Source organism: Dermacentor albipictus, chromosome 4, assembly GCF_038994185.2.
Source record: "Dermacentor albipictus isolate Rhodes 1998 colony chromosome 4, USDA_Dalb.pri_finalv2, whole genome shotgun sequence".
In the NCBI taxonomy this organism is placed as follows: domain Eukaryota; kingdom Metazoa; phylum Arthropoda; class Arachnida; order Ixodida; family Ixodidae; genus Dermacentor; species Dermacentor albipictus.
In genome coordinates, this window is record NC_091824.1 from 111,649,006 (window position 1) to 111,661,073 (window position 12,068).

Here is a 12,068-nt window from a genome sequence, read left to right on the forward strand (position 1 = left end):
TAATCCCTTCATTGCCACAGAATGTTGCCTGCGAATATGCCATTCTTTCCCGAGGCCAGTCGCTCTACCAGCTAGGCTAACCAAGGTGCTGGCACGTTAGATGGCAAGGCAAGCTCGAATACGCGACAGCTATAACAATAACACCCAGTAAGCAAATACAGTAAAAGCTCGTTAATTCGAACCGCAAGGGGAAGCCGCTTCAGTTCGAATTAACGAAAGTTCGAACTAACGAAAGTGAAGGTGGGCAACAGTACACTGCGATTTGGAAGCAGTAGGGCATGTCAGAAATTTGGCGTGTCAAAAAAAGATGGCGTGTGCAGCGGGCACACGCCATCTTGAAGTCGAAGCTCTGGGTCCGACTGTGCCACACTACCGATGTCCACCGAAACGAACGTTAGCCGAGGCTTAACACCATCACAATGAATCGCGATGGCCGATACCTCCTAAGCTGAAAACAGACGTGCACAACCGATGAAGACTGCCGAGACAAAGACGCTGAACATGTGAAGGTGGCGAAGGCCCTGATTCGTTGGTTCTTGATTGCAAGCGCAGCTGCGACGTACTTGATTCGCTGTGTTACGATGGCGCTTGCCGTGCCATCTCCGCACAACATTAGCAGCTGTACAAGATTTGCAAAGCCTCCGAGATTCGCAACGGGCATGAAGTCTCGGAGGTTATGTAGAACGGAGAGGCGGCAGCTGCCGCTGCCTTCTGGCTGACCCCGCGTCGGTTAGATTTTTTTCCGATTTTGCCTTCTCTCGCCGTTCTCTCCGTTTCGGAGGCAATACAGCCTTGTGTGTAGGCAGTAGGCGCGTTTCTCTGGCCGTGTGCCAGGCGATCGTAGTTCGAATTATCCGTGAGGGAACCTTTTCGCGTTCGAATTAACGGACTTTTTTATACATACACTTCTGTGGAGCTTGGCCGGACCAAATCGTACAGTTCGAATTATCCATAAATTCGAATTATTGAAGTTCGAATTAACGAGCTTTCACTGTACTATGTGCAGAAATACGCAACGTTTTCTGGCTAGAAAAATTGTTACTCACTGTCGTAGCCCAGGTGATAGAGCAACTACCAATGAGAAGCGGTAAAAAAAAATGACAGAATTTTTAACTGCAAGAATTTCTGGGGAGCCCGCGTGGGTTTCATTTGTAGCTTCGTGGTACTTTACAGGTAGAACGATTTTCCTTCTCGTGACTCTGAGTAAAAAAGAAAAAAAAACAACGAGCTTTTCTGCGCTTACCCTGCGACTTCCCTTTTCGCACTCAATGCCATCTGGAGCATCGTCGATCATAAGTCTTCCTGGTCTTGCTGGGTCCTTGCAAGTAATCATGCACTTCTCAAGTTTGTATTCTTCGAGGCCTTCCCAAGGCTGAAATGAAATTTAAATGTTTATGAATTCCTTTTTGAAACATGTTTGACAACTTCTTCGATTAGAGCTGCAAATAGAGCAGATTAGAACTGCATTTAGCGGCTGTTATACTATTGTACAAAGTTCTATAAACTTGTCTAGAACGCGCGATGCTGAGTGCGCCGGACTGCGCAGGCAGCATCAAGCAATGACAGAATGCGCAAAACCGGCTGAATATGAGCATACGAAGCTGCGTCTACGAGATGTCTTCACTAGACCTGCTGGTAACCTCATGCTCTGGCAGCTTTGGCCGTCAGGAGCACTGCCTGCGTTGCCGTGCTGTGAAACAACAGCGGAAATACCGCAATCCGGAGTGCTACAGACGCTTTTCGCAGAGCGGTTTGCTTTAAGAAAACTAGATGGCGCTTTCGGCGGTGCGCCGCACGTTTCCTCAGCGAAAGCGCACCAATAGGAAACCATTACCGCTTCTGCCTTACTAAATTGTGCACTGAGCTGTTGCGAATCTAACTAGGTGGTTGCTAACGCACTGTACTGATCTATTCGTACCGCAACATGTGAAACAGTATAGCGGCAATACGGCTGCAGTAGCTGGTTGAATGAATAGTGATTGACATATTAAAGGGACCCCGAATCACTTTTAATCGAAGAAGAGAAATACATATGAAGTTAAGCTAGTTCAGAAATACGTTGCTGCGTAACGTATTTCAACGCGCTCAGCAGAAGCGGAGTTATTGGCAATCAAGCGCGGCTTTCAAGCACGACTTCCGCTCCTTCTCCAATGCTTTCCACTGCGAAGCGTACGGCGGGGCGGGGCATGCCCACAACGCTTCTCTTTCTAAATTTCACCGTGGCGCGCAGTTCAAATTTGATTTTGGATGTTAGCGTGGACGCCACTACTTCCGATTCCGGCGCCTACGACACACCAAACGTAAGGCAAAGCGGTTGTCCTCAGCGAGTCGCAGTGCGCTTAACCAGTGGACATGTCGCGGCACCCCTGGCGGCCTCGGCATCTACGCTACGTAGCAGACCGCAGCTACATGCTACTGTAGCGCATATGCGCAGCATTGGCTTTGTGCACGGTAAGGTTTGAGTGCGTGCTAGCGATCATATGCTACAGTCTGACCAAGCTACATGGTGCATATCGGCGTTGTCCTTCACCAGCTTGACCGACGGATAGTAGCCACATTTAACTCGCGCATTTTTGAAGCACTATCAATTAGACTGCATAGGTGACTAACCAGAAGCGGCCAGGAGTGAACGCACATTGCCAAACGTGCATGTGGTCTGACCCTAGTTGAGTGTTCAAAACAAGTCGAAATTAGCGAGGCCCTCCGGCTACGACACCGTAAGTAGGGTGGCCAAAGTTTATTGCAAGTTTTATTTATACGCAGGCGTGCGTGGCCGAGCGTACGTGAGCATGCAATTGTCAGCTTCTTCTGGAAGTACGTAATTGTTATCAGAATTCGAAAGCACATTTTCGCTTAGTTCAGCCTGTTTATTGAACTTCGTCAACAAACATACACAGTATCAGCAGCAAGAAGAGCACTGCTCCAAACAACCTTCTTGATTGACGTCAGCTGTTGGCAACTAGCAGCCGTATATGGAAATCCGATTTGTTACAAAACAAAGTCACCAGAAGGGAATGAGGATCAGGCTTCTGTAGAAAAGTGAGCGTTTGAGGGAAAGGTGATGTCATGCTCCGCTTGTCCGCTTCACGCGCCGCGTATGACAGCAATAGAGACTTTTAGCGTGTCCGCTATTCCGGCAAACTGGGCTGGTTTGGGCGGATTACCGGATGGTCGGGGGCGTAAGGAGCTGCCGGAGCGGTGAAGCCGCCTGGTGTTGTAGAGATCAACCAGACAAAAACAGAGCTAAAATTGCAGTAACCTACTTTATTCTGCTCCGCTGCTGGTGCAAATTTCGGCAGCGGCGTAATTGTGTTCACAATTACGCCGCTGTCGAAAACTTACACCCCAACTAAGAAGAATATAGTAATTGGCTCTGTGTTTAGGTGGTTGAGCTTTGCAACACCAGCTGGCGTCACCAATCTGGCCGCTCACTTTTACGCCCCCGATCACCCGGTAATCCAGCCAAACCGCCCCAGTTCGCCGGAATAGCTGACACGCTAAATGTCTCACTATTTGGGCGAGATGTTCACAGCAGCGCTTACGCTATCCGCGAGTTACGTTTGTTTACCAAGCCCGAAGGACGGTTAAGGACCCCTTTAAAAAATGAAATGAATATGTGGGATCAAGTTCATGGACCACTGCTACACAAGGACTGCTTGTGTTGCCGGTCTTTCACGATGCACGGCTCTCCTCGAGGATAAAAGAATTCACTCGTCCGCCGGCGTTGTGTCACTAACCTCCAAGGAAAGGACTTCAACTAAGGAACGTTGGAAAGAGTGAGTACCACTCGCTACACATTAACGAGTGGCATAGTAAGTTTCTAGAACGTTATCTATACGCATCTAACTAACACTCAAACTTACGGCCACACTATCGCCAACGTTCAAGAATGAGATAACGGGCGCACACTTGAGTTAAAGGGCAGCTGAAGAACTTAAAAAAAAGTGAGCTTTCATCGAATTATTATAGTTTTTCACCCCCTGAATACGAAAATCATAGTTTAACAAGCCGGAAGTCAGCGTTACTCGGTTTATTTAGAAAAAAACAAGCCGCAGCGTCTGCGGAAGACGCGACGCGTTGGTTGACGGGCTCTGATGGCGAAGATGATCGTGACGTCAACCTAAGTATCGGCGGTGTGCGTGATTCGAGTAGAGCGCCCACGTGAACCCTGTATGGACGTTATACTAGCGCCTCGTCTTTCGCCGCTACGCTTGGCGCGCGACGGGGTAGAGCTCCAACAAAAATTTAAACGGCGATTGTAGCGCTGCAACGCGCACAATTCACAAAATAACTTAAGCAGTTGAACTTTACATTGGCAGCCTTCGAAACCACGGCAACTCTTCCAATTCTAAAACGTCTTCAGCTTCCCTTTAATGCTTCGAAGCATGGGTGACGGCGACTACACCGACAGCACAGGAATATTCGAAGGTGAACGTTTCGTGACGGCTCACAGAGTACGCGAGTGACTAGCGATCATACATGTACGCTTCGAGCCATTACAAAGTACAGAACGTCTACGTTCCAAGCATTGTGCGCAGCAAGAACGCATCTATCGCAACTAAGCACACCCGTGAGTGATTAAGCAGAAAATAAACAATCAGATAATGACTGCACCGACAAATTTTTCCGAGTCAGAAACGCGACAAACCGCTGCTACAAAGTGTTTGCCAAGTGAATGACGAATGGCAGAACACACTAATTCTGATTTACTTCATAAGCGCAAACTATGGAAAGCTTTGAATACATTGATAGCTTCGCTTTTAGTACAAGCCCCGTATGCGCTGCTCGCGCCGTTCTGACAAGGCATAAACAGCTCCTGAAAACGCTTACATGCCCTTTGAAGCTGTGGCCAAAGCTTCGTGTTGTTCGCCCAGTCACCGCCTACAACATATGCCGAGCCGAACCATAGCTTTGCTGAGATGCACTGGCGTCATGCACATCCATTGTAAACACCGAGGCAACAGAGGCAGCTGCGGCAAGCAATGGGCTCGTCACCACGTGATCAAACACGGTGGCGCCCACGGGATCACCGCGAAAAGGTATGTTCACGGACGTTTCGTACGCATAATCCAGAACTAGCTCATGGCTGCGACATCGTTGTGCCAATTACTGCATGTCTCTAGTGCGAACCATGCCTCCTGTTCTTGCGCGCGACATTGCGGTTGTACGCCGTTGGCAGCTGATGCGTCCCTTAGAGCTCATTTCTTCGTTGACACCCCATGAACCGATTTTCACGAACATACGTGAAGCATGGGCTGTAGCTCTAGCGTGATTATTTGTTTTGGTCTGCGTGCAGCATTTGTTACAAGAATGACGCAACCATAAGTGAGAGTTGACATTTATACGCACGAGATGTTCATTTCGCACGTCGTATGGTGACTGACATTTCCGTTTTTGTTTCGCGTCGTGGCACCGCAGGCAGCGCTACTGATAGAAAAGCCAAATTCCACAATATGAGGCGACCAGCAGGGCGAGAGAAGACGAGGCAACACGTAAATGTAGCCGCATGTGCCCACATTCATTTGGTTTCGCAATAAGCTGTTACCGCCAGATGTCCCCAGGGCAGTTTGGGATACACAGCTCCCGCATTCAAGACAAGCGTCGAGACCTCTGTATGTGTACGGTGCAGCCCGTTGACGTTTCTAACATAAAAATGACATGGAGTCTTTCATCATCGTGCAGAATCATAGCGTGATTTTTTGAATTTTCTACGTAACTAAAGTATGTTGTAAGGCTTGTCGTGTTGAAAGGATTTCTGTCAGAATAAACCTGAAATATATTTCTAAATTTCTTGCAGTATCTGCTATGTTTCGGTTCACCATCACCTCCTGGAAACGAAATAATAAATGAGAAAAATAAAGAAAGGGAACGAACGAGTCACTATAGTCTTCATCATGTTGCTCAAAGGAGAATGTGACTGTAAGAAAATAGAAGGGGCATTATAAAGCTCTTTTTTTGTGCGCAATTTATCAACGGGAAAGAAACGGCAGACATTTTGAAGTATTTAATTAACAGTTTTGGCAGTTATAACACCGCGAAATTGCTATTTCGGCTGTGAGGGACGTGGTAGTGGAGGACTGTGACTCAAGTTTCACCACCTGGCTTGTTTTTCGCTACTGTAATGTAAGAACACGAGCGTTGTTGCATTCCACTTTCATTTTTACGTGACCACTACGGCCGGTACTTGACCTCACTTTTTCGCCATCAGCAACACAACTCCCCATCTATTCAGTCATTGCGACGAGAAACTGTGCACCGTGGTACATCTGAATTTTGATGAATTTTTATCACCAACCACCTTTCTAATTTTAAGATATGTTTCAAACAACCACGAATGATTATCAGCCGTCTAGGTACAATAGGTTCGTAAGTATAACAGGAATAGGAGATTATGTTGTGCAGATGCTTTGCGACATGAAAAAACAATAAAGTACATGCAATTTTCTAAGGAAATGGCATATGTCTTTCTGCCATAATGCACTGGTGGAAATCTGTTCTCTTTATAGGCACGAAACTCTGTCATAGTGACTAAGACGCAGTGGCCACCTCATTTCAGAACCATCTCGCCGACATACCTCATTTGAGGTGGTCCCCTTTGTTCACACGTATGTTTCGTCTCTCCCTTGTCATACTTCTATTATACTATGCCCACTTCACAGTAGAGGATAGGATTTTATGGCTCAGGTTGGCTTTCTTGACATTCCTCTATAATATATTTGTAATGCCAAACAGCCACCTCTAGTTGTATGTCTAGGTCTGTACTTTGTCTGTTTTTTCATGCGTTGACCTGCCATAGGCGATTTTTCTATTGAGACTGTTTTGCAAGATTGTCATCGCCACCACGCGCTACGATACTTCCGTTGCCATCTGCCCGTGTGACTGCTTGGATGGCGAGGTCCCACCAAGCTATCCCAAAGCCTTTTTCCCGATTCCTTGGCAAAGTTACTGCAGAGAAACATCGATGTTTTAATTTTTTATCTTACAATAGCACCGTTAACGTTTGCTCTCGACACTTTTCCACTGTCGGCTCTAATTTTTACGGTTCGACACTTCTTACTGTGAAGAATGCACATTAGCTTTTTAAGTGAGTGTGAATTATACCAAAGTTCAGTGTACTGTTACAGCTGCTTAGTGCAGCTAACAGCAGCAATGGGTTATCGCCATTGGTTTCGTGCATGAGTTATATTGCCTGAGCTTAAACTAAAAAAAAAAAACTTGCATAATATTTACTCTCCTGATGCATGCCTTTAGATAATCGCACTTATGCACCTAAAAAAATTTCGCGATAAAGTTATTTCATTTCCTTTATCAATGTTTTGTCTACCTCCGTGCTTGTGTGCCCAGAACTTCAAAGAAATGTTTTTTTTTTCTAAACTCACTTCTTGGTAAGTGGTGCCTTGGACATCCTCATGGCTACGCTGGCAAAATTTATCGAGTGAAGGGCGAGTCTTCGTAACGTCATCATAATAAATTTTTCTTGTTTTTCTGAACATAGTTTTGGTTAGGCACTCTCCGTCTGAGCTCCTGTTAAGAATACCATAGCGTTGACGATTATTGAAAAGACAGAAGATAATAATAATGCGGACAAATGAAAGAGGCTACAATATTTTGTGAAAATCACTTACAGTGACACGCAATTAATTGAGGCAAGCTTAAATATGTATAAGCTATGTATAAATATGTATATACGGAGCTTCCCTGAGTTCATGTGCGGAGGTAACATTTAGGCATACCCTCTTTGCATCTTGGGTGTTTATAACTGCTTCTCATGATGTCACGAAAAACGAGATCTCTTGCATAAAAGTTTAAGGCACCCACAACATTTCCGGGTACCTCAACGAGTATTTGTTGGCCCGCCATTTTGAGCGATCACGTAATGCATGTAATTGAAGATAACGAAATTTTACGCAGCAACAATCACAGAGCCATGCAAAATATTTAAGAAATGCAGCCAAATCTCTTAAATCAGTAGATCTTGCGTCATATCTCTACCCGCACAAGGTATCCACAATAATTCTTGAGCATTAAAAGCGTGTTCAGAACAAGAGTGTGGTACATTAGAATGGCAGAAAGCTGAGCTAGTTGGTAAGAAATAAGGCAAAGAAGGGGCAAGGCGTCCGGACACGGACACAAGAGAAGAGAAGTGGACAGCACGAACGCCGACAATCAACTGAAGAAAGCACTGAGGCCAAAAAAGAAAGAAGACATAAAACTTATCTGCGCATGCTCTGGAATGGTAGCACTACGTGTCAATCGGGTACATGTGCTGGTCTACATGAGAGGTAACTGTAAAGGCATTTGATCTCTTCCTTATGTAAGGTAATAGAAGGCTGACTCACACACGCACTTCGACCATTATTGATGTGCCATGCCTCGATCATGTGACGCGTATCTTCATTCCAATGCTTGTAAAACATCGCGCATTCATCTAACTCAGGCATGCAGTTACAATCTTGGCAGTCTTGGCAATGTAAGGAAAGATTAGAAGGAGATCCACCGGTTAACCACCTTTAACGTTCCATTAGCCACTGATTGATACATCGCCCCGTTTGCCACACAGAAAAATGGCCATGGCCAAAGGGAACTTTACACACTGCACCCACATGACAGTAAGTAAAATTGTTCTTCTTTATGTGCTTCACTGGACAAATATCTGTTTCTTCCCCTTTCACCTGCTCCTTTTTTCTCTGCACGGCAGCACATATCTTACCTAGCTTATTGGGAGCGGTGAAAACAACGTCAACACCAAACCTACTTGCAACTTCTTTAAGCCTGTGTGAGACTGAATGAATGTACGGAATAGCCACTACTTTTTTTCTTGCTATTACTGCTTTCTGTAATCACGTCCGTCCCCCTCGAAACCGACTTCTTTAGGCGTTCAGCCACAGTGCCACTGCTACGCTAGGATAACCTGCTTCTAATAGGCACTGGACCTGCGCATTAAAACTGGCACTCATTTTGTGCATGCACGATCTGGTGACAGAAGAATTAAGGTACGACATGGCAATTTCGTTTTTTACTACTTCGGAATGCTTGGATTGAAAGTTTAACAATGGCTTCGAAGATCTAGGTGAGTACTGGCAACACACGTAGTTTTTTTCAAAGACCAAGGAAATGTCTAGAAACCGTATTGCACGTCTCTGAAGAAATTCGTTAGTAAACTTTAATTCTCTTCCATTAAGTTTAAATTGCTCACTTTCTGAAGTAGAAGCGGAATCAAATTTGTCCCTATTGCAGAAAATCAGGTAATCATCAATGTGACGAATTACCTTAATAACACAATCGCCCTAGGCCTTCTATAATTCTTCCTTACATTGCCAAGGCTGCCAAGATTGTAACTGCATGCCTGAGTTAGATGGATTCTCGATATTGTACTGGCATAGGAATGAAGATACGCATCTTATGGTCGAAGCTTGGTATACTAATAATGGTGGAAATGCGTTTCGTGAGTCAGCCTTAGATTACCTTACATGAGGAAGAGATCAAATGCCTTAACAGTTATCTCTCAAGTAGACCGGCACATATGCTCGTTTGACGCTTGGTGCTACCACTCCAGAGCATGTGCAGATGAGTTCTGTGTATTCTTTCTTTTTTTTTTCGCCTCAGTGCTTCCTTCAGTTGATAGTCTTCGTTCGTGTTGTCCACTTCTCATCTCTTGTGTCCGTGTCTGCACGCCTTACCCCTTCTTTGCATTACTGAAGTACACTTGATATACCGAACTTTGCACATATACATGAGACTTTCACGCAGAGCAGGATGTGGAAGAGGCGTCTCTTGCTCTCCTATACCTAGAGTGTACACAACTGCCTCCAGTTATTTAAGTAAATAAGTTCCTAATGGCATAGTTGGGGGCAAGCCCGCACAATAAGCGTTCGAAGCTAAGCGCAACACTATAAAAAAAATCTCGCCCGGCTTGCATATTCGATATTTAATTCCTCAATAAATCCTGTGAGCACGTGCAATCTGTTAGAATTTAGGAACTGCGGCACGCTTGTGCAGATCAATAATTGGCGCGAGTGTGGGAGTCCTCGCGGGCTCATGTTTTAGTTTCAAAGCGCCAAATGTAGACAGGAACAGTAGCGCACTCCAGAGCTCGGCAGTTTTTACGCGTGCAAAGTTATCATAAAACAGGGCAGGCCTATAGTGCCTGCAGTATATTATCTTCGGAAATTGGGACGGAAGCTGTGCACGATGATTTAGCACTGCAGTTAACAGATTTTAATTTCGCTCACGTGAAATTACAACATCGTGGAAGCCAAATACTGTTGTTCAACGCTCAGAAACATGGTTTGTCGACACAGGGACATCTTTAATGTTATTACGATGCCATCGACAGATGCTCAAGAGACGAGCCGCTGCGAAAAGGTCGGTGAAGTGTCTGGGCTCTTGGCGCGAGCGAGTGTAGTGAAAATAAAAATGTAGTGAATAAGCTTCTTCTTGAATGAATAAGATTCACCTTATTCAACATATGAAGCCTCCGCTAAACTTTTCCTTACTATATCAAAGGAGAGCACTTACAACACGAACTGCGCAACTTGGACGGTACTGCAATAGGAGAAGGTCGGCCGCATCCCCCTTCCCAAGATTGGTGTCATAATGTGCTTTTCATGAGGAGGGCACCGGCTCGGGTCTGCCTCATAAGGCTGTCTTTGTGGAAGTTCTGTGCCGTCATGGTATGAGCCCAGTCTGCATTCAGAACTTTAATAGGTTAATACGATTACATAGTTGTTATTCTCTGTATTGATACACAATGAAATGATTTCACGTAAAATGCTCAATCAGATTGAATTAACGCACAATGCCAGCGCAGATTGACACCTTTCTAAATGTAACTGCGCTCTCAAGGTCTGCAATCGATATGGCATCATAACTGCCTAAATATTCAGAGCACACACATAGCACTTTGACATATGTGTATATCAATAACATTTTAAAGGGCTTTGAGCAGGTCATAACAACCAGTGCCTGCTTATCTCTCAGAGCTTCCTGTGTAATAAAATGCCGTTATATCCGCTTTTCATGACCGAAGTTCTTTCATTAGTTCTTTCTGGAAGAGGCGAAGGTCATGGCAAAGCTCAAGCTTCTGTAAGCGTGTTTACGTTTGTGCAAGCAAGAGTGTCACGTAAAAGGCACGGGGCCAGAACAATGGAAGAATTTTTTTTCTTCAGTACCTTCAGCTGATTTTTGTCGGCGCTGGGTACGGACTCGACTGACACGCCACTTAACATGTCGCCATAATCTAGCAGTTGCTGGAGAAAAAAAGCCTAAACGAAATACTTAGATTCGAGTAAAAGGGAGTACAATAATTTAGGTGGTCTAGAACTGCAGCATACACGCAGCTGTAATCATACTTTCGCAATTTCAACGTGATCTGCACATAATAATACTAGAAAAAAGCAAAATATAGGCAAATAACGGGCCGTCGTAAACCACGGGGACCTGTAGTAAGACAAATTAAAGCAACCGCGGCATATTACGTCGATGTAGGCTGTAATAACTTGCATATATATTTATAATTGCCAGAAAACCCCGAACAAGCTTTTTTGTACACGTAAGTGTGCTTGAAGAAGTTGATAAACACTCCCTCTTCAGTGTACTGAAAGGTTGCAGAGTATTTTGGAAAACTGCTTGCGAACATTGTGCTGAACTTACAAGTGTCCGATTTCGTGCGCAGTGGTGTGAACGCTCCTGAACGTCAACGGCATGTCTTCAACAATCGCCGTCTTGTACAACCCGCACGCCCCTTTTAATGACGCAATACCTGAGAATCGAAAGCGTGAAGACATCCACGACATGTGGTGAGAAAAGACAGCTGTGAGATCGCAGCAAATGACGAACCGCTTCATCAGACAAAGCAGCGTATAGTCCGTAAAATTACAAGGTAGCCTCTGTGCAAAATACTTATGTAGGTCTTAATGAGTTTGCAATCCTTAAACCATGTTGCACATTGAGCGCATTCGAATTGAAAAGAACACTTTCTTCCACTTATTTTCAGGGCTCACCGACAATGGACTTAGTGGATCTTGTAGCCAAGTCACGGCTGCAACAAAAATGAAAAGCGGGATTCA

The 12,068-nt window shown here is 45.0% G+C and overlaps 1 protein-coding gene across 3 annotated transcripts in view; it reads right to left on the reverse strand.

Annotated features, from left to right (window-relative positions):
• LOC135914030 (venom metalloproteinase antarease TserMP_A-like) overlaps nucleotides 1-12,068 on the reverse strand; it is a 91,751-nt gene that overhangs the window by 58,911 nt on the left and 20,772 nt on the right. For 2 of the 3 annotated variants that reach the window (XM_065446738.1, XM_065446739.2), the window contains exons 9-13: nucleotides 12,003-12,040; nucleotides 11,653-11,761; nucleotides 10,519-10,698; nucleotides 7,380-7,524; nucleotides 1,244-1,372 (exon numbers count right to left, since the gene is read on the reverse strand). In XM_065446738.1, the coding sequence (XP_065302810.1) occupies nucleotides 1,244-1,372; nucleotides 7,380-7,524; nucleotides 10,519-10,698; nucleotides 11,653-11,761; nucleotides 12,003-12,040 (601 nt within the window). The remainder of the gene's footprint in view (nucleotides 1-1,243; nucleotides 1,373-7,379; nucleotides 7,525-10,518; nucleotides 10,699-11,652; nucleotides 11,762-12,002; nucleotides 12,041-12,068) is intronic. The other variant, XM_065446737.1, reaches the window with a different exon arrangement.